Source organism: Capricornis sumatraensis, chromosome 20 (assembly GCF_032405125.1).
Source record: "Capricornis sumatraensis isolate serow.1 chromosome 20, serow.2, whole genome shotgun sequence".
Taxonomy (NCBI): Eukaryota; Metazoa; Chordata; class Mammalia; order Artiodactyla; family Bovidae; genus Capricornis; species Capricornis sumatraensis.
The window spans coordinates 51,869,261-51,891,367 of NC_091088.1; the positions used below are offsets into that span (position 1 = coordinate 51,869,261).

At 49.5% G+C, this 22,107-nt stretch overlaps 1 protein-coding gene and 1 non-coding gene across 2 annotated transcripts; both read right to left on the reverse strand.

Annotated features, from left to right (window-relative positions):
* Positions 1-1,499: 1,499 nt before the first annotated feature.
* Positions 1,500-19,867, reverse strand: NPHS1 (NPHS1 adhesion molecule, nephrin). The gene is made up of 29 exons (XM_068992862.1): positions 19,810-19,867; positions 19,487-19,702; positions 19,288-19,410; positions 18,990-19,118; positions 18,416-18,497; positions 17,935-18,038; positions 17,633-17,760; positions 17,374-17,545; positions 17,029-17,186; positions 16,635-16,779; positions 16,410-16,534; positions 14,686-14,872; positions 14,336-14,465; positions 14,012-14,184; positions 13,421-13,561; positions 13,184-13,324; positions 12,574-12,695; positions 11,423-11,594; positions 11,171-11,327; positions 10,924-11,075; positions 9,299-9,410; positions 9,034-9,215; positions 7,207-7,263; positions 4,866-4,985; positions 4,702-4,726; positions 4,519-4,594; positions 4,264-4,361; positions 4,048-4,156; positions 1,500-1,631 (listed from the first exon to the last, which is right to left on the reverse strand). The coding sequence occupies exons 1-29, from the start codon at positions 19,865-19,867 to the stop codon at positions 1,500-1,502; spliced, it is 3,726 nt and encodes a 1,241-aa protein (XP_068848963.1).
* On the reverse strand, positions 1,984-2,086 carry LOC138097283 (U6 spliceosomal RNA). The gene has a single exon (XR_011146482.1). It is a non-coding gene; the product is annotated as a U6 spliceosomal RNA (small nuclear RNA).
* Positions 19,868-22,107: the final 2,240 nt, after the last annotated feature.

Consider the following 22,107-nt stretch of genomic DNA (forward strand, 5'->3'; position numbering starts at 1 on the left):
GGCAATAGTACTGGAGTGGATTGCCATTTCCTTCTCCAGGGGATCTTCCCAACCCAGGGCTTGAACCCGGGTCTCCCGCATTGTAGACAGACGCTTAACTGTCTGAGCCACCAGGGAAGTCCCATCCATCATAGTTTGGCCCCAGGTAAATAACAGGGAGGGAACACAGCCCTGCCCATCAACAGAAAATTGGATTAAAGATTTACTGAGCATGGCTCCACCAATCAGACAAGACCCAGTTTCCCCCTCAGTCAGTCTTTCCCATCAGGAAGCTTCCATAAGCCTCTTATCCTTCTCCATCAGAGGGCAGACAGACTGAAAACCACAATCACAGAAAACTAACCAGTCTAATCACATGGACCACAGCCTTGTCTAACTCAGTGAAACTATGAGCCATGCCATGTAGGCCACCCAAGACAGATGGGTCATGGTGGAGACTTCTGACAAAATTTGGTCCACTGGAGAAGGGAATGGTAAACTGCTTCAGTATTCCTGCCTTGAGAACCCCATGAACAGTATGAACAGGCTTTATTATAGTGCCTTTTTTAAAAGTATTTATTTATTTGACTGCACCAGGTCTGGGACATAGGATTTTCAGTCTTCACTGCAGCATGTGGGATCTTTAATTGTGGTCTTTTGGAGTCTTGTTCCATGACCAGGGATTGAACCCAGGCCCCCTGCATTGGGAGCACAGAGTCTTAGCCACCGAACCACCAGGAAAGACCCTATGGTGCCTGTTTTTAAGGTCACTTTTGTTGAGGTAAATTTATGTACCATGAAATGCACCCATCTTAAGCATAGAGTTCAGTGAGTTTTGACCACCACAGTCATCATATAGAATATTTCTATCACCCCCTCAAAAGTTTTCTCCTACTGTTTTGTAGTCAGTTCCTTCTCATGGTCCCAGGCAACCACTAATTGCTCTGTCACTGTAGATTAGCTTTGCTTGTTCTAGAATTTCTATGAGCAAAACCGTACAGTATGCATTCTTTTGAGCACAGCTTTTTCAATAAAGTCTGTTTATTTTCTATAGAGTCTATTTACGTATACATATGTGTCATAGTTTATACATCATGTTGTAGATAACTGTGGAAAAGCATAAAACAAGTAGGATATAATAATGGCTCATAAATTCCACTTATTAGCTATTTCAGATTTAGTTGAACTCCAAATGAACTGAGTTTTTAGTATGTCTTTTACCACTTCTAAAATTTTTACTTCAAAAAGCATGAAGACACTTTTCATTATTGAGATGTCTTTTACAATCCCTGCGTCCCTACAGAGAACTCTAAAACCAAGCCTAGGAGGAGCCTTGTTGATACTTGGACCAGCTTGAACCATCTGTCACTTACACACACCCCTCCACTTCTCCTCCTGAAAAAGCCCAGTCCCTTTGTGTCCAATGGAGCTCACTTCACAAGCTCAGCCTAGCCCGGAATAAAAAGGACAATAGGCATATTGTGTCTTGCAGGTGTAGGAAAAGGGTGTTGAGGAGGTTCTCACACCAGATGTCCCCTCAGCTCAAAGGGTACAGCATCGGGATCCACAGGGCCCAGATCTCCCGCCACCTGATCATAAATTCCTCTTGCGTCCTCATATCTGTCCCCAGGCCAGCGGAAATCACAGGAGTCCTGACAAGCAAAGGTGGAGTTAGAACCATAGAGAGATGCTATGGGTGAGTCATGTTTGCAGCTCTGGGGGATACACCCTCCTGCTCTACTTCACAGGAAAGAAAAATGCTTTAGCTTCTAATTATAAGGGCAATTCCAACATATACAAAGAGGATAGTGATTACACTAAACCTCCATGAACCCATCACCTAATTTCAACAGTATCAACCTTTGGTCAATCTTGATTTATTTTTACCTCTATCTTCTCATCCCTTGCCCCCACTAACTGGAATTCTTTTAAAGCAAATCCAAGATAACTCACGATTTCATGTCAAAAAGCAATTTAAATGTCATACATGTGAAACTTTTCTTTTTGAATATGGAACGCATCACAGATTTGCATGTCATCGTCACACAGGGGCTATGCTAATCTTCTCTGTATCATTCCAGTTTTAGTATATGTGCTGCTGAAGCAGGTATGTGAAACTTTTAATTAGCCCACGATATCATCCTAAAGGAAATCAACATGAAATATTCACTGGAAGGACTGATGCTGGGGCTGAAGCTCCAATACATTGGCCACCTGATGTGAAAAGCCAACTCATTGGAAAAGACCCTGATGCTGGGAAATATTGAAAGCAAGAGGAGAGACAGAGGATGAGATGGTTGAATGGCATCATCAACTCAATGGACATGAGTTTGAGCAAACTCCAGGAGATGGCAAAGGACAGGGAAGCCTGGTGTGCTGCAGTCCATGGGATCTCAAAGAGTCAGACACAACTTAGCGACAGAACAACATCAGTTATGGGAACTGTGGCATGTGAACCTTGATTGTTGGTCTTATGAATGTCCAAAACACGACCTCATCAAAATAGAAGAAATAAAAGGCCGTGTAGGGTGGTCCTTACTGAGGATGTGCTTTGCCTTAGATTTTGGGAGAAAATGGTTGTTTTTGATCAGCAAACTTTAGAGCAAGCAGCCAAATATGGCTCATTGCATGTTTTTTGTAGTGCCCAAGAATATTTTTTATATTTTTTAATTGCTGAGAAATATTTGTTAAAAAAGTGATACTCGTGACATGTGAGAACTATATGAGGTTCAAATTTCAGTGTCCAAAAATAAAAGATTTATTGGAAGTCATAATTATTTATGTATTCTCTATGGCTATTTTTATGGCAGAGTTGAGTAGTTTTTAGGAAGACACTATATCCTGCAAAGCCCCAAATATTTACTATCTAGCCCTTTACAGAAAAAGTGTGCAGGCTCTGTCTGTGCTTTTAGAGGGCATGTGTGTTCAGCACCATGGACAGCATCGCGCTATTTCCACAGTGCTGGGGAGGACGGTGCCCCATTGGGAACAGAGTTACAGAGGGAAGTCTTTGGCCCACAGATGCCAGAGCATTAGTCAAGGCCACACGGAAAGGCAGGGGCTCTGCCCCATCTCTTTCTGTGAGCCAGTAGGTGGGGCTTAGTTGGTGGTCAAGGTGCTTGTTGGTGGTTTGTGCCTGCCCAGCCACCATCTTCACTTCCCTCTGGCTTCTGCATCTCTCTCCCACTCTCAGTTCAATGGACTGAGTGGGGCTGGCCTCTAATCCAAGATGCCATGCGTGGACACTGCCCCAGATATTTCCAGTTAGTATATATTCTGTCTCCTGCCTCAGTGAACCAGCAACATTCAGCAACAACTATGTGAACCAAGCTAAACCACTAAGTGTCCGAGCTGGGGCTTTGGAGCGATTGGATAAGAGGCATTCTCTTTCTCTGAAGGTTTATAATCTAATAGGATAGAAACCTGGATTTGCTAGGGATTGTCTTTAGAGAGGCAATTCTGGGTGGGCCTGAAGACAATTCTATCCGTTGACTTTTCCATTGAGTGGGTCAAAAAAGTATTTCTCTCCATCTGTCTGCTGTAACCAGTATAGTGGAAATGGCTAGTTATCCAACCAAATACACACCTTCCTTCTTCCACAGTAACAGAATCCTAGTAGGGCACAGAGCTGCCAAGGAGACTGCATTTCTCAGCCTCCTTTGCAGTTAGAGTGTGGCCATGTCCATATTCTCACCAGTGGAATAAGAGTAGTGTGTACATTTTGGGGCCTGGACCATAAGTCAGGGTCGTGCCTCTACCATGCCTTTCCTTTCCCTTTCCCACAAGCTGAAACCCCCAGTGAACTGGCCCATCCGTGTAAACTTGTTCAACTCACTGGAGGATAGCAGAGGAACACAATGGAAAGAACATGGGTGGCAGAATAACCATGTGCAGCACGGCCGCTCCCCTCTGACTGCTACATGAGAAAGAAATAGACTGTCTCGTTTAGGCCACTGGATTATAGGCCTCTTTGCTACAGCAGCTAGCTTACCTGAACTAATAGAGGCAGTAGGAGGGGGATCTCTGGCACTAACTAGGAAATATTTCTGTGGATATAAATCCCCTCACCATCTGTACTTCATCGTAGAGGGGTCCCCAGGCCTGAGATGGAGCACACACTCTTTCCACCTCATCATACAGGTGCCCAGGAAAGGCCATATTCTCCTCCTCAAGAGCCCTGAGACCTGGAATTGGAGTGGCAGGGGGGGAGTGATGATCAGACAGCTAGGTCCAGATGTCAGGAGTATCAAAGATGGGGAGGGGATGCTCCACTGTGCATACCACTCACCTCGAGGATAAGACACCTCTTCCATCGTGGGGGGCAGCTGGGGGCTGAAGTCCCTCATGGAGTGGTAATACGGCTCTGCATCTGTTGTGCTAACCTGTCCACAACCCCCCACCAATAAAAATGCATTAAGTGTTTTCCATCCTCTGACTCCATCATTCCTGGAAAGGACAATGATGAGCCTAAAGCTAATGGAGGGATTTTAGTCACAGTCAGTCCCCTGTCAGTGGGGTGTCAGGACCACCCCCACTTACCGTGGAGCTTCGAGTGTCCCGCTCTCCAGTCCACTGGCTCTCCTCATATTCATTCCTGACTCGGTCTTCCTCTGACCTTCCAGGATGGAGGCATGGGGAGGCAGTTGGGCATTGACCTTTGACAGCTGTCACCCTCAAACCTCCTCCCCAAAGTCTTCCTTATAGACAGATATCCCCACTTACCCTGTCTCTGTCTTCTCTGAAATGCCTGAGGGAAGTAGGGGGAAAGGGGTCAGAGATACACCCCTTGAGCCCATTTGGCCCTGGGAGACCTTCAGTATGCAGCAAACCCAGAGTTCCCATCACCCTTGGACCTCTGTCCCAGCAGGAGAAGGGTCTCTTCTCACCCTCAGCAAGACGCTTCAGTCTCCGCTGCCAAAGGAATCCCCCGACGCAGGAGGCATTAGAAAGCAGCAAAAGACCTCCGACAGCAAGCACCACAGGCAGCAGGGGCATCTCCGAGGGTCCTGTGGGTGGAAGTTCCCCCTTAATGAGCCAAACAATTGGTTTCAGACTTCAACTGAGGTTCTCTGAAAAAGCCTGTCGCCGATCAAGCAAAGCCCTCCTCCTAGGTCAGGGAAGCAGATGGGCAGGGGTTTCTATGTCCACTCCTTTTAAAAAAAATTTTCTTGGCTGCACCACAGGGCATGTGGGATCATAGTTCCTTAACCAGGGATTGAACCCACACCCCTTGCATTGGAAGCACAGTCTTAACCGCTGGACCACCATGAAGACTCCATGTTCACTCCTTTTGCCACCCCAGAGCAGGTGGCTCCTTTCTCAAATCAAGCCATTAGCAGTGCTACTGCTAATGCTACCTTTGTCCAAGCCCCATGTATGGACTCAAGTAGGAACTTCAGGTCCTTAGCTGGGCATTCAAGATCTTCTCTGATCTGGCTTCTTCCCACATCTTCACTTTTGCCCACCAACTATTGACCCTCCAGCCACACAAAACTAACCACTGGCTGTTTCCAGAATCATTGAGGCAAACCCACACATCTAAGCCTTTATATAGTAGAGTGTCTTTCAATGTCCTTTCATCTCAAGCAAGCTTCTATTCTTCTTTCAAACTTCATCTCAAATGACTTCCTTTTTGCACAAACTTCCATCTCAGACAACATCAGAATCCTCTGCTATATCCCTGAGGATAAGACTAAGTCCCTCTCAGCAGCCATCTGCTCAGCACCCATTTTTCTACCTCCTGCTAACAGGACTCATTTTCCTTTGCCAGTCATTACTCCCTGCTCTCAGTCTGGTTGGCTCCACAGGACTCCATGGAGGACACATGGCCTGACTTGGCCATTAAGAGTTCCCATCCCCATTCCCACAGTGATCAGTTCAGAGACTGGCATTTGACCCAAGGTAGATTTTTGGCAGAACACCTAGCACACGCTTTGGCTAGTTGCTAAGAAGTGAAATAAAAGTTGAAGGTGTGGGAGGACTTCTCTGCCTTCTTAAGAGAAAAATCTGAGAAAGAAGTCATCAGAGTTGAAGGCAAAGTTGAGAGAATGAGAAACTGATCCTTGGTGAACATTTTGAGTACCTGAATCCAGCCACAATTGGAGTTTCAATTTCATGAGCCAAGCCATTTTTTTTATTGTCAACAACAACTGAATTTCTGTCATTTACAACCTTCTCAGACTCTAAAGGGGATTGATTATTTGCAAAATGGTCATGATTGTCTCACTATATGCATAGTCTGAGCTTTCCTGGTGGGTCAGATGATAAAGAATCTGCCTGCAATACAAGAGACCTGGGTTCAATCCCTGGGTCAGGAAGCTCCCCTGGAGAAGGGAATGGTTACCTACTCCAATATTCTTTCCTGGAGAATCCCATGGACAAAGGAACCTGACGATGTACTGTCCATGGGGGTCACAAATAGTTGGACATAACTGAGCAACTAACATGCATAGTCTTAAGACTTCCCCCTACACTAACTCTGAGTTGAGCCATGCCACTTGTTTCAGCCAATAAGACACAATGAGAAGTTCAAAGGGAAATCCCTTATGGTCCAGTGGTTAAGACTCCACACTTGAAATGCAGAGGGTGTGGGTTCAATCCCTGATCGAGGAGCTGAGATCCCATATGCTCATGGCCTGCCCCCAAATTTTTTTAATAATTAATATTTAAAAATTAAAATAAAAAAATAATCTGAAGCTTGAAAAGTGCCTATAAATTGGAACTTGCACTCTCTTGTTGCTTTTAGGACTCCAGTGGCCACCTCCATGTGAACAAGCCAAGAAGACACATGTGACCCAGTGATCTCCAATGTCCCAACTACAAGTCAGATTGCCAGATGAGTGAGGAGAGGCTATCCTGTATCAGCAGTTCCCAGCAGAGCTGCCAGCTGACCATAGGCCAGAGCAGAACTGTTCAGCCACTCATAGAATCATGAGAAATCATGTTTGTTGCTATAAGTGCCCATGTTTGGGATAGTTTGTTATGCAGCAAAAGCCAACTGACACAGGCTCTGCACAGGGAAGAGAGAAATTTTATCACATGCAGGTAAATTAGGAAAAAAGAAAATTTATCACACTCAAGTAAGAGGAAGAGCTAAGGATATGAGTGAGGGCCTATGAGGCTGACTTAAGTCTTAAGGGACAATAGTCATAAGGCAAAGGGGGTGGGGTTAGAGACCAGAAAGTTGTTTTCAAGAGGGAGAGGGCTATTTGGGGATTGAGGACTTACCTGCAGGCTGCTCTGTGGGTAGCTGGTAGTCGGGTTCTCGAGAAGGTTGGTCTAGACCTGGGAGGTGGAGATAGAGAATGAAAATTAACATCAACAAACTGAGATAAACCTTAAATATTTCTACGTCTCCTATTAAGCTTTGCAACCCAGTTTTGAGACTTATAGGAACTAATTTCTGACTTTAGAAATATTTCAAAGAGAACTGGAAATTGCTGATGCTAATGATGATACTATTAATAGCCATTCTAAAGCTAATGCTAATAATAAAATAATAATAATATATAATTGATGAGTGCTTTATGGTGTGGAAGGCTCCTTTAACCTGCATTGTCAATTGGGGGGATTAATTTTTAAAAATGCAGGGTTCTCTGGATGCCTTAATATAGGTATAAGTTTTAGAGCAAGGGAGGTGAATATAGTACTACTTTATGCTTTAGAGCTTAAAGGGAAAACTGGAACAGGGAAAGAGGAGGCAACATTGTAGGGATGGGAAAGAGCCCTTACTTCCAGGAGGAAAAAGTCTGCCCTGCCAGAAAGGAAAAGGGGGGGCGGGAAGCAGGAGGAGAAGGGGACGACAGAGGTTGAGATGGTTGGATGGCATCACCAACTCATTGGACATGAGTTTGAGCAAGCTCCGGGATTGGTAATGGATGGGGAAGCCTGGCATGCTGCAGTCCATGGGGTTGCAAAGAGCTGGACATGACTGAGTGACTGAACTGAACTGACCTGACCAGAAAGGAAAAGATAGAAAAAGGGAACTTTCCTGGGGCAAAGTAAAAAGTGAGTGGGGGCATTTCTTTAAATTAGCATCTACATAGCACTAGCTTTGTTCAGGGCCCTGTTCTAAGAGCTTTAGATATATTAATTTATTTATTTATTGCAATTGTCTAAGAAAGACCTTACTTTCAGAAACTGAGGTATAGAGACTGGAGACACACTTTATCTTTACAGACTGAGGCTCAAAAGTTATACTGAGTCTTCAGTAACTTGCCTAAGGTCTCACACCTAGGAAGTTGCAGAGCTGGGACTTGAACCCAGGTTTGTTGGAACCAGCCTCTGTGTGATTGGCCACTGCACCATAGTAGTCTACCAGAGTCCAGACGTTCTCGTTCATATTCAAGGAATTAACCCATGTCATCAAAGTTGCTGAATTTATTGACATCAAGTTGTTTGTAGTACTTCCTAATTTTCCCTTAATGTCTGTAGGATCAGTAGTAATGTTCCCTTTTTCATTCCTTATATTGGTTAAGAGTGGTGTCTTCTTTCTTTTTTTGTCTTGGTTAGCTCTATAAACATTGATCTTTTCAAAGAATCAGCTTTTGGTTTCATTATTTTCTTTTATTGCTTTTTAATTTTCTAGTTCCTTAATTTCTGTTCTTTATTATTTCCTTCCTTTTGTCTACCTTGGGTTTAATTTTCCCTTCTTTTTCTAGTCTTTTTAGGATGGAAACGTAGTCAATTTGAAGACTTAAAAAAATCTAATATGAGAACTTAGTGCTATAAATTTCTTGCTAAGCACTGCTTCAGCTGCACCTCACAATTTTCATTTGTTTTCATTTTCATTCTATTCAAATTCTCTTTGAATTTCCCTTGTGTCACTAATCACATTCAGACAGTATAGTCTACTGGCAAAATCTAGTCTCTGGAGTTCATCTGCCTGAGTTTAAATTTCATCTGTAGCTCCTTCTACATGTGTGAGTTTTGACAAGTTGATTAACCTCTCTGGACCTCAGTTTCTCCATCAGCAAAAAGGGAATAATAGTATCGACTCCACCCCATAAGTCCTCTGAGTAATTCTGCAAACTGTGCAAGAATGTCCTTTCCCACCTGGGGTGGTGATTGAGATCTGGGACCCTTTGTCAACTAGTCCGCTGTCACCCAGGGCATTGCTGGCCAGCAACCAGACCCTGTATCGTGTAGAAGGCTGCAGCCCGGTCAGTGTGAAGGTGGTGGCCTGGGGTGGTAGGACATCCATGTAGAGGAACCCTGGAGTCCCCAGAGCCTCATACCTGCATAAAAGGGAGGGCAGTCAATCAGGAAGGTGCCCCAGCCCTATTGGCTACAACCCTTTCCTTTCATGATAGAGACCTACCTGATTTGGAACCTCTGTGGCAAGCCCCCATCAAAGCCAGGCTTCCACTCCAGGACCACTGAATATGGGGTCACGCTCACAGCCTTCAGTCCCGATGGCGGATCAGGGCGGCCTTTGAGGTAAGAGAAGGGGGACATAGAGGATTCAGAAGGATTCTGGAAGATTCCTTCCAGATTATTGCTAAGAATGATTTCAAATATACAGTTGAGTCTCATTATTCATGGTGGTTATGTTCTCTAAAGTCACTGGGAACATTCAGTTAGCAAATACCAAGCCATTGCTTCCAAGGGAAATGCAGTCTTAGACTCCCACGAGCCTCCAGTCACAACATTTTCATCAACCAATTAATGTATGATATTGTATTATGCATGTTTCTGCTTAAAGATATCTTATTTAATATATCTGTTGATTCATTAACATTGAATGAATTGCTGGAACTCAACACCTGTTCGAAGCTTACCAAACACAAGTATTTTCTCAAAATGGCACATCTCAGCCTTCCTGAGCTTAGGAACACCAGACAGCACTTTAGTGCTGTGCTTGAGGGCCATTTTATATAGCAAAATGATTAACAAAAAGCACAAAGGTGCAAAAAGTGAGAGCTGTAAGAAGGCAGAGTGTCGTCTTGTTCCACCTCTGCTGAAAGTGTACTCATTGGGTGACTCAAACTTTTCATCCCCTCTTTACAGTCCCCTGAATGTCTGAGAAAGCAGAATGGGTATTGATTTGGGAGTTATGAATACATTCTAACAAGTAGGCGAAACAGTAAATACAGACTCTGCCAATGATGAGGATTGACTGTATGACACACGTTTCTTGCAGTGGACTTTTGTGTCTATCTCATATCCATTCCCCTCATTTCTTCTGGTTACAGAACACTGACTACCCATTGAAGAGTCACTCGCCCACATTCTCAGGCCACGTGCGTCTGATGGAAGTGACTCCACTCCTTGTAGGATGGACACGTGACTGGGTCTCGCCAACAAGAACAACAATCAGGTTGTCTTCCTTTCACCACCTGATTGGTTCAGGAATGGGCTGGGAGTCAAGGGGAGCCAGTGGATCTTAATCCTAGTACGTTCATACCACTGTTAGGAAGCCTTACAAGATAGCCAACACAGAGAAAAGTAGTCCAGAGAGATGGAGAGTTCTTGATGACAGCTGAACCTAGATCCAGTGACTCCTGAAAATCTACTTTTCAGTTGCATTGCATTCAGTCACTCAGTCATGACTCTTTGTGACCCCGTGGACTGTAGCATGCCAGGCTCTTCTGTCCACGGGGTTCTCCAGGCAAGAAAACTGGAGTGGGTTGTCATTTCCTTCTCCAGGGGATCTTCCCAGACCAGGGATCGAACCTGTGTCTCCTGCACTGGCAGGTGGGTTCCTTACCACTGAGCCACCAGGCTTGGGGCAGTAAGAAACCCCTTCCATTTTTTCCTTTGTTGTCAGTTTCCCTAAAAAATTCCAGTCTCCATTGGGACTTTTGGAGCAGGCAAAAACTCCATCCTCATTCATAAACACTTCTCAGGTTTCAGGAACATTGTCATTCTGGGACCAACCAGAGACTGGGGGATTTACTTAGGGGATTACCCTCCCAGCAGCCTCCCAGCCCTCTCCCACCATACTGATGCTGACGAGTTGAATGTTGGTGTGGTCCGAGCCGAGGGGGTTGGTGGCTATGCATGTGAAGAGGGCATAGTCCTGGGCTGCAGACACGTTGGCAATGGTCAGAAGGCTGCTGTGGACGCCACCCTGGTGGTATGTGTGCTCTGTGTACCTGGAGCGGAGATGCCGCAGGGACTCAGGGAGGGTGACTGGTGCTGGGGGATCAAAGTTAGGGCTGGAGGGTTACCTGGTTCGGCCTGGACTCACCTTGGATCCTGGAGATCCAGAGGGACCCCATTTTTGGTCCAAGTGAATACGATGTTGGGGACACCTCGGGCACGACAGTGAAGGGTGGCAGAACTAGTGCTGTCCCCAGCTGCAGCCACTTTCGTTAGGGGAGCAGGATGCTCCACGTGGGGGGCAACTAGAGGGGTTGGAGGTCAACATGAGGTGTATGGAAGGACATGATATGTGGATTTAGTGGCAGGCCTTGAAGTTAGGGCTTTGGTTGTTACTCACATCTGACAACAAGACGGACCAGCCCTCGGGCTGGAGGTGCCACCCCATTGTCCACAATGCATTGGTAAGCACCAGCCTGGGTCAGCTTGGCATGGTGAATACGAAGACGCCCTGTGGATCCCTTTGACATCTTCTCCATGTCATCCAGACTCTGGTCCTCCCCTTCTTCTCCCTAGAGGTCCAAGACTCAGGAGATTGTCCCCAGGTCCAGCCCCAGCTCCATTAGCCCTCAAACTGGGTCCCCATCTATAGCCTCTATCTCCCAGCCACAATCACTCTTCCTAGCAAAGAAAAAAATTTCCCTGTCATTCCACCCAATCATTCATTTATTTATCCAACCATTCATGCATGGATCCATCTGTTCAGCCACCAATCCAGTCAACTACTCATCCATCCATTTACTCAACCATTCTTGCTTGGAACTCTGTATCTACCCATCCATCAATGTATTTAACCATCCACCTATCTGTCAATTCATTCATTTATCCATACATCCATCAATCTTTCCTTCCATTCATTCATCCATTCACCCATCATTCATCTAACCATTTGCTTCCTTCTACCCATCCATTCACCCTTCTATCTCTCGACTTATCCACTCCATCTATTCACTCAAACACATGCACATCAATACATCCATGCATCTGTTCATCAATTTACCTAGCTGCCTATTTATCCATCTCTCCATTGGCCTGTGCACCCACCCGTCCATCCATCCATTTATCCATTTTCCTTCCATAGACATCTTTTCCACCGATGGTGTATCTACCCATCCATCTACTCTCTAATCTAATCAATCTACTCATTTCTCTCATTCAGTCGTCTAATTGCCTAATTTATTGATCCATTTATCCACTCATTCACTTGATCATTTGTCTATCTGTTCTTCCATCCACTCATTCATCTGTCTACTAACTCATCCACCCACCATGTATCCATCCATATATCCAACCATGTAACCCCGACCCACCTGATTATCTATTCACTTATGCACCTATCCATCTACCACTCAACACTTAGTTCTTGGAGCATGTCCTGACAACTACAGTTATATAGGGTCACAAAGATGTGCCCCTCCTCTCGAGGAGCTTACAGTCAAGAAATCACATCTCCCAGCCCACACCTCTATTTACCAAATGTTAGATCCTCACCAGCCTCTCCCAGGTGAACATCTCAGGAAGGATGGGATTGGCATCCACAGTGCAGACTATGTCCACAGAATCCCCAACATTCACCTCAGTGGGGTCTTGGAGAGCTCGGATGGTGGGAGCATCTAGGGAAGGCAGGAGCTTGGGGAAGGCATTTGGGCCCAGACGGGCCATGGTGGAAGAGGGCCCCAGGTGGGAGGGGTGTCTTAGAGGTGCCCAGGAAAGTTATGAGTGTGATCAAGTCGGCCTCTGGAATAAAGTTCTTGGTGTTAGTGAGGTTGTCCCCACCGTCTGCTGTGCCACTGTAGTGACAAGAGTAGGTCCGATGGACTTCCAGAACTGAGTGGAGTGGGCTTGGCTTCCTGACCGGAGTAGGTGGGCAGAGATTCTACAAAGGGTCTCTCTAATGGGCACTTTCCCCAAAGTGGGCGTGGCTCCGTCACGGTAGGGTCTCCCAGAATGGGGAGGTTTCCAGGATGGGTATATCCCTTGGGTGCGGAGCTTCCACAGTGAGGAAACTCCACAGCGGGCAAGATTCCCTGGGTGGGCCGGGCTTCCGTGATGGGCGGGGCTCCCGAGCTCCTTAGTTTCCTACGGTGATGAGGGGTCTCACATTGTACATCCAGTCTCACGAGAGCTTCCGCTGTGCCCTCTGAGTTCTGACAGTGCAACTGGTAGGGGCCATCGTCAGCGCGGGTCACATTCCATAGCTGCAGCGCTCCACCAGACAGGATTCGATGCCGAGGGCCGCCAGCTGGGGGAAGTAAAGGTGAGGAGCTTGCCTAATCCGCCCTCAACCTCGTCGGGAGTCCTGGAGACCTGCGCCCCTCTCCATGCCCCCTCCGTGCACCTGGGCTGAGTCGGTAGCCGCGGAAGGTCCAGTTGAAGGCCTCCGGGGCGGGGTTGGCAGACACGGAGACGGGCAGCAGTGCCTCGCCCTGCTCCACGGCGGTCACCACAAGCACCTGCTCCCCCAGGAACTCTGGAGGGTCTGCGGACGAGGAGGCCCGGCGGGGAGTCAAGATTGTTAAGGTTCGGGCCGGGGATGGATTTGAGATCAGGTGCAGGTATAAAGGGTTAAAGTCGAGGTCTCGCCGAGATTTTAAGCTTGTGGACAAGGAAGCAATTAAGTTCAGAGCTGAGACGGGGGGGTTAGGTTCAGAGAGACCAGAGTCAGACTGAAGGAAGGAAACAGGGTTCGGGATACAGGTCAAGGTCAGGGGTTAGGATATAGGACAAAAAAGGAAGATGAGGGATGGGCAGGATAGGAATCGGTGCAGGTCGAGTGTCAGGATAAAGAGCGGGAAAGTTTCTGAAGTTAAAAATGAAAGTCAAAGACAGTATTCAGGTATTGTACTGTATTGGATTGTATATTGTAACCCAAGTATTGTAGTATAGGGTCAGATAGGAATCAAGAGGGATGCCAGGCCTGCGCACGTACACAGCACGTTGAGGCGGTAGAAGGCGCTCACGGTTTCCCGCAGCTCGGTGCTGTGGGCGCTACAGGTCACGCGGTGGCCGTGGTCACGGGATGAGAGTCTCAGAAGGACGCTCCTAGCGGCGGCGGAACCTTTGAATGGAGCCCGGCGGGGCTGGGCGGCCACACCTTCCAGCCTGCGGACCGGGCGGGGAGCGGGACCAGAGCTAGAGTCTGGGTGCTGGGTGCCGGGTACCGGGAAGGTCGGCAAGTCGGGCTGGGGCAGGTTTCTGACTGTAAAGGAATGCGATCAGAACCGGGGAGGGACGGGGGTTGTCGCACTCTCACCTCTCCCCCTCCTTGTCCCACGACAAGTTGACTGGAGGGTTGCTGCTAACGCTGACACACGTCAAGTTTAAGGCATCCCCGGGGCGTAGCGTCGACGCGTTGGCCAGGATCGTCACATTAGTCGGGGGGACTTCGGGAACGGGTGGGAGGAGCGAGGCTCAGAGGTAAGGAGGAGACCCGGCTGGCTTCCGCCCGGCGGGGACCCAGGCCCCGCCCAGCCGCGAGGGTATCCAGGGCTCTTCGGCATCCACCCCTCCCCCAGCCGCCTCCACTCCCCCAGCCCGCCAGCCAAGGCTCCCTCTCAGTTCCCCGCCGCAGCAGCCCTCCCAGCCCCGCAGTGCGCCCCTCACACTGCACCACGAGCTGCGTGGACGCGCTGAGCTGGCCGGCTTTGCATGTGAACTTGGCCTGGTTGTCGGACGGGCCCGTGATCAGCACCAGCTCTCGGGAGAAGATGCTCCCCGACTTCTCCACACTTCCCAGCTGCACCCGCCGTGGTTCCTGGGGCGGCCGCGGTTCGGTCACGGTGCGCGAGTCCTAAGGGCCGAGACTGACTGGGGGACCACGAGGAGCCCTGCCATCCCTGCCCCCCGAAACGTCCCCATTAGGTGGGCTGCCTCCAGCCCAGATAAATAAAGCCGTTGTGTGGTGTGGAAAAGGCGCCCCCTTCGGCGAGCATCGGCTAAGGCAGAGGAATGGGGACTAGACTTGAGCAGACCCCACCAGGCATCTCTCCCGTCTACTGGGCCCCTGGAGCCCCGAGACTTTGCAGTCTGAACCCGCCTCCAGTCCCACGCTTCATCCCCCACTCCCGCCCCGCCCCTCTGCATTCTGGAAGCCTGCAACTGTCGGTGCGCTCGGCCGACCCTCAGCCCCGCTCCTCGAAATTCATTCCAGCTATATTTACTAAACCTCCCACACTGGGAAACTCCCTTGGAATTCCCAAACCTTTCCCAGAATTTGTTCATTTTTGCCTCTCCTTAACTATTTTTCTTAAAATCCCAACCTTCCTCAAAGATTTTCTTTGATCTTTCCCTTAATTCCATTCCCTGGTCACAGATTTCTGAATCCACTAATGGCCTCTTATTATACTAGTCCTTTACTAGAATCCTTTGTGTTGCCCCAATTCTTGGCATTTCCCCATCCAATTAAACGAGAGTCCCTTAGACAGAGATCAAACCAGTCAATCCTAAAGGAAATCAACCTTGAATGTTCAGTGGAAGGACTGATCCTGAAGCTCCAATACTTGGGCCACCTGATGCAAAGAGCCAGCTCATTGGAAAAGACCCTGATAATGGGAAAGATTAGGGCAGGAGGAGAAGGGGGTGACAAAGGATGAGGTCGTTGGATGGCATCACCAACTCAGTGAACATGAGTTTTTGCAAACTCTGGGAGATAATGAAGGACAGGGAAGCCTGATGTGCTGCCGTCCGTGGAGTTGCAAAGAGTCGGACACAGCTGAGCAACTGAACAGCAACAAAATGAAATTGAATTTCATTCCTAGAATTCCTAGTCTTTCCCCCAGAATTTCCACTAGATTCCTAGTTTCCCAAGATTCTCCAAGAATGCAGTCAGAATTCTTAAATTTTAATGAAATTTCATTTTCTTACTCCCAATCCCAAGAATTCAACTTAATATTAATATTAGTGATTTTTCAAATGTTCTGTAGAATTACTAGTCTTTCCTCCCCTAATTTCTAGCTTTTATCCACCTTTGTCTTTGTTTCTGGAATTCTTAGTCTTTCCTGAAATTCTAGCCATTTTACCTGAATTACAAGCTTTCACCAGAATCTCCTTTAGTTGTAATGAAGTTTATTGCCTTTTCTCTAGAATTCCCATTGCTGATCCAGAATTCTTTAATTCTATAATTCTCACTGTTTTCCCAGAATTTCCTCAGTTTTCCTAATATTGCATTTAATTCTCACAGTGTTTGTCGTTTCAGTTCCCTGCTGAAACTCAAAATCTCCAGTATTTTTCAAGAAACTCAGGTTGCCCTAGACTCTGGAGGAGAGAAGGAGCTTCATCTTTCCCCCATGTTCCTAGCCACCCCACAACCCTTCTTGCTTGGCACCAACCTTGTACCAGGTGAGGGAGGGGTCTGGGTTGCCTCCAATGGCCAAACACACCAGCCTCACCCGGTTCCCAGCCCGGAGGCGCTGCCCCTCTGGGGGGCCCTCAATCCACAGCTTCTGGGCAGGATCTGTGGGGAAAGCCAGGTAGAGTGACTTCTCTCTGGGCTGGGGCCTGAGGTTGAGGGTCTCGAAGGCTTGGGGTACCCCCGGGCAAGGGTGGAGGCTCACATTTCACATTGAGGGTGAGCGACTTCTTGAAGGTCTCTTTGGTGAAAGCCTCGCTAAAGGCCTCACATGTGAGGGTCAGACCGTTGTCCTCCCTTCGCACCAGGAACGTCAGGTTAGACATGGAGATGTGGCCACCATGTAGGCCCTGGCAGGGATCGGGCTTCAGATTTGGGGGACTAGGGCACCCGCATCCATGATACCAGCCCAGGTCACAACAGGGACCCATGAATCATCTCCACCGACTCATCTGTTAAACCCAGGGGGCTCCGGACCCCAGTCCAGGCTCCCCAGGGATCAAGGCATCCCAGATGCCAGACCCCTCCTCTCCCGGATCCAGGAGATGTGCCTTTAGCTCCCTCTGCCCTCGGACCCAGGAGCCTGACCCCCGCCTCACGTCCATGACCGTCTCCTCGCTGGGCTGCAGCTGCCGCCAGCCCAGCCACCATCGCAGGAGGACCCGTGGGCGACTGGACTTGGTGATGCAGGAGACTGTCACATTCTTGTTCTCAGACTGGGACGCAGATCCCAAGATAGTAATGGCGCTGGGGGGAACTGCAGGGAGGAACGGAGCAGAGACACTAAGCTGGGCTGGATGCCTCACAGATCAGCCCAGACAGACAGGAGACTGGGGACAGATGATGAGGTCTTTGGCATCTGACCGGCATGGTTTGGGGGCACAAACAGATGGTTCCCTGGGGCACAGACTGACAACAGATGGGCAGCTGGCACCAGGACTCACAGGTGACCTGCAGTGTGACCCCACGTTCCTGGATCCCTGTAGATACGCTGTTGTAGGCCTCACAGCTGAGCCTCGCCCCATGGTCTTCCGGCCTCACGATCATCACTAAGAGGCTGCGGGCTACCGCCTGAGCATGTTCTGTGCCCCACGCTGTGGACACGGGCTGGCCATTCTGGAGACACAGACAGGCCTGGGCCAGTTCGGGGCCAGCGCCTGGCCCCCACCCTTCCCCCCACCTCCATGCTGCCTCTGCCCTCACCTTCAGCCACTGCAGTGTGGCTAGAGGATTCCCTCCTCGGGCTGTGCACGACAGCTCCAAGCTCTGCCCTGCTCGCACCTGCCCCTCGTCCAGGCCTGGCCATTCGATGATGGGGGGCCCTGGGGGGACTGGGGAGCAACTCACTCAGTAGGCCTGGGGAGTCCATCCATTCTTTCCAAGCCCCACAACCTGCCTCTGAACCCCCATGTTTCCCCCTTGAGAACTTGAGCCTTCCATAATCCCTGTGCTCCTCAGGCCCCCCATTTCCTGTTCCCCAGCAGCCAACTCAGTTCTCCACTTACACAGAACATTCATGGTGACTGAAGCCTTGATAGGAGTATCCAAAGCTGGGCTGGATCCCTCACAGACCAGTAACTGCCCATTATCCGAGCTCTGGGGTGTCACCCTAGGGTGGGAAATTGGGACTCTTAAGTCAGTTATCTGAAATTTGGGTAGTCAAGGTAGAGAGGTGGGGATCCAGGTCCCCACACCTAGTTTAAGTCTCTATGGTGGTTTCCTTTAGGATCTAGAGCTCCATGGAAGAGAGCTGAGGGTCAGCAGTGAGAGTGGAGGTCCCAGAGGCCCACACCTAGCCAAAACCTTTGTACTTGATACTCTGGAACTAGGGTTCCTACGAAGAAATTTTAGAGCACCCAAGTGGGGAATTGGGTCCCAGATGTACCTACCTGACCCAAGTTCCCATGCATGAATCCCTAGGATATGGGGTTTTCATGGAGAAACTTGGAGGATCAGGCTGAGAGGGGGGCATCCCAGTTTCCATACCTGGCTGTGGCCTCCGTGGTGAAGAGTTTCTGCTGGGACCCCTCATTCACATTAGCAGAGATACCGGAAATTGTTTGTCCACCTTGGTTTTAACAAGAAGACTAGAGGAGTGGCAGGTTTCCCCCAGGGCAGATCCTGGAGGCCTGGCTTGAAAGCCTTCAGGATGTACAGCCCCCTTCCTCCTGGTTCTGGAGGCGAAACACCAGCTTCGTTCCCTCTGCACACTCTGGCTTCTTTGAATCCTGGAGGCCCCTGGACTGGGTCCTGGGCCTCTCCTATCCCCTCCCCTCCTTGCCAGGCTGTATCACCCATTCATAGCTTCTCGTATCTGCACCAGAAAGACATACATATCTCTGTCCGGAGCCTCAGCCTCTTCCCTGAGTCCTGGTCCAGCAATTACGAAAATTCTCAGTCCTTTCCCTCGATGTCTCCTCCACTCACCGAGTCCCACACCAGCCTCAGCATCTCCCCACACCTGCTCCTGCAACCCATCTGAGGAGGGCCCTGATCACGGATACACCTGCTCCCCACTCCAGGGGCTTCACACTGCCCCCATCAGTTCACCCACACTCACTCAAGAGAAAGGTGATGTCAGGTGCTGGCTTGGCGTCCCCAGACACACAGCTGACGGTGTACTCCTGCCCAGCTACCCATGTGACTGTGCTCCCTGCTTCAGGGGTCAGCTGAAGCACCTTGGGGGGCACTGGTAAGAAAGGGTCTGGGGTGAGCTGGAACCACCCAGAGGGATATAAAGATTTGGGCTTTGAGTCTGAGGAAGCGGGGGCGGGGCCAGAGGCTTGGACTCCCAACTCTGGAGATGGCAAGGGCGGAAGTCCAGACTCATCGGTCCTGGGGAGGTCTCTCATTCATACCCAGGATGGAGAGGATCACTCTGGGAGACACGAGTTCAGGGCCTGTCTCTGAGCGGCCAACCTGGCACTCATACTCTGCATCATCGCTGAGGTCACACGCTTCAATATGCAGGTGGAATTCACCTGCAGGTAGGACCCAAGGTCAGGGCCAAGGTCAGCCTCGGCTGGTGGCTCAGGATCTCAGGGTCTGGCCCCTTACCTTTAGCAGGGTCTCCCTCCAGGCGATACCGTGGGAAACTGGGGATCCTAGGATCAGGGCCGAGGAGCAGCCCGTCTTTGGCCCATTGCACCGCGCTGCCAGGAGCGTGGACCCCGCACCGCAGTTCAGCAACGGCCCCCTCCACCACTGTCAAGTTTTCGGGCAGAGCCCAGAAGCCTCGGGGGGCTGAGGCCAGGATCGGCACCTGGGTCAGGCCTGGGGACACAGAGGTGTCAATAGGAGAGGGCAGAGAGTCTGTCTAGAGAAGGGGCCACGGGAATGAGGGCCACCTGGCTCTGGTCACAGCCCAGGCTCCCACTCACCTGTCGTCAGAAGCCCCAGGAGCAGTAGTTCAGCCTTGATGCGGGTGCTCAGGGCCATCCCAGGTCCTCTGTCTTTGGTGTCCGCGGTATCCACGCTCACCTCCTGTGTCTGCCTGCCTTTCTCTGGGTCCCTCTTTATGTCTGTCCTTTACTTTTCTCTTTGTTTCTCTTTTTCTATTTGTCTCCTTCTTTCTCTCTTCCTGCCCTAGGTCCCCTTCTGCTCTCCCTCCTGTATTCTATCTCACGCCCCTTCCTGCTCTAAGGTTCTCTCTCTCAGTCTCTGTCTCCTTCCCCAAAGTCAGTCTCTGTTGCTCTTTTTTCTCTCATGCCACTCCCACCCCTGGTCTTCACTCACAGCCCCTCAGGGAGGACCCACCGCTGAACCCGGCAGGCCCCGTGAGCCCAGGGCAGCGATGATGCAGTCAGTGGCAGAACTGGGCCTGTTCTCAGTTGATCTCGTCCTCACACTGCTCATCCTCACCTCCCCCAGGCACACTCTTGAGTCTCCAGCTTCAGGCCTCTGCCGGAGGGCTCCTCCCAGCACAGCTGGAGCAAGAAATCCCCTGTCAGCACATGCCAGGCACATCGCTCGGTCCCTCCCCAGCCCCCATGACCCCAGGGGCCCATCTTGGCCAGGGGCAAATGGGAGCAGGTCAGAGCCAGGAGGTCCCAACACAGCATGGGGAGCAGGGAGCTGGGCCTGGCCTGGGGGTAAGACTCCCCCACTTTTCCTACCCTGGTACCTGACCTTCAAGTCCCTTCCTTACTTTTTTTTTTGTTTAATTAAAAAACTTTAAAAAATAATTTTATTTGTATGTTATTTGGCTGTGCTGGGTCTTCGTTACTGGACAGTTTTACTCTAGTTGCAGACATAACTACTCTGTAGTTACGGTGCACAGGCTTCTCCTTATGCCGGCTTCTCCTGTTGCAGGGCTCAGGCACTAGGGCATTTGGGCTTCAGTAGTTGTGACATGTGGACTCGGTAGTTGCCTCTCCCGGGCTCTAGAGCACAGGCTCAGTAGTTGTGGCATAGGGGCTTAGGTGCTCTGAAGTATGTGGAATATTCCTGGATCAAGGATCAAACCTGTGTCTCCTGCATTGGCAGGTGGATTCTTTACCACTGAATCACCAGGGAAGCCCCTCTTCCCTCCTTGAGTAGACATCTCCCTCTCAATGAGATCATGAATCTCTGCTGAGGAGTGTGTAAGTGTGTGTGAGAGACTGGGAGAGCGCATATATCTGTGCACACACATGTGAAATGCACGTAAGTGAACATGCCTGGGGAAGTTGATAGTGAACTGTGATCTGTGAAAACTTGTGCAGTATGTGTGTGTGTGTAAATGTCTCAGGTGTAAACGTGCTGGGCCATCAGAGTGAGTGGGAATGAAAGGTAGGGTCCGAGGCCACCAGCACTGAGCCCAATGTGCGAACGCTTTGGCACGGGTCTTGTGAGTTCTGGTTCACATAGCTTCCCTCGGTCTCTTTCTATCTCTTCTTTCCTTGTGGGTGTCTCTGTCTCTCTCCCTCCCTCAGTTCATCTTGATTTATTTTCTTTTCTCCACCACTTTGAGAGTGTCCTTCTCTGACTCGGTGTCTTTCTCCCCATCTCTCTCCGTTAGGTGGTTACCTCTCAGTCAGCCTTTAACTCTGTCACTGTCTGTGCCTGTACACGTCTCCGTTTTTCTCTTAAATATTAATTTATTTGGCTGTACTGGGTCTTAGCTGTGGTGTGCAGGATCTTTAGTTGTGGCATATAAGCTCTAGTTCCCTGACCAGGACTCAAACCCAGGCCCCTGCATTGGGAGCGAAGAGTCTTAGTCACCGGACCACCAGGGAAGTCCCCATCGTTTTTCTCTTTCTATTCTCATCTCTCCCTCTCTCCCACCCGATGCTCTGTCTCTCGCACACACCAGGAGCTCAATAAATATTTGCTCTCAGTCAAATATTTGGATTCCGCCTCCTTCTTTTATTCGTTTCTCCGTCTTTGAGTCTTCCTGACTGTCACATATTTGAATTTTATAACCATATGCTGGTAGGCCTGCCCTCCCCACCCCAGTGTGCGCCTATACACCCACACGGGATAAGCTTCTTCTGCCTGCTGATCTCCTGCAGGAATTGGAACTGCTCGCTTTCTCTCTCTCCCCTCCATGACCCCCATCTGGTCCTTCTCCCTACACAAGACGAGGCATCTACGAGGCATCTGGGCTGAGCCCCCACAGCTCCATCCTTGACTCTAATCTAGTCTGTCTTCTTCCCTCCCGTTATTAACTCCTTGTCCTCCTCCCACGTTTCCTCTCC

Bases quoted from the DNA above. Each gene is read 5' to 3' on its own strand.
- NPHS1 (XM_068992862.1), bottom strand. From the start codon at position 19,867: ATGGCCCTGAGCACCCGCATCAAGGCTGAACTACTGCTCCTGGGGCTT. The intron at 19,411-19,486 runs GTAAGGGGCCAG...TCCTACCTGCAG, and splicing joins GGAGGGAGACCCTGCTAAAG to GTGAATTCCACCTGCATATT. The intron at 17,546-17,632 runs GTGAGGGCAGAG...CTGTGTCTCCAG, and splicing joins CCACACTGCAGTGGCTGAAG to AATGGCCAGCCCGTGTCCAC.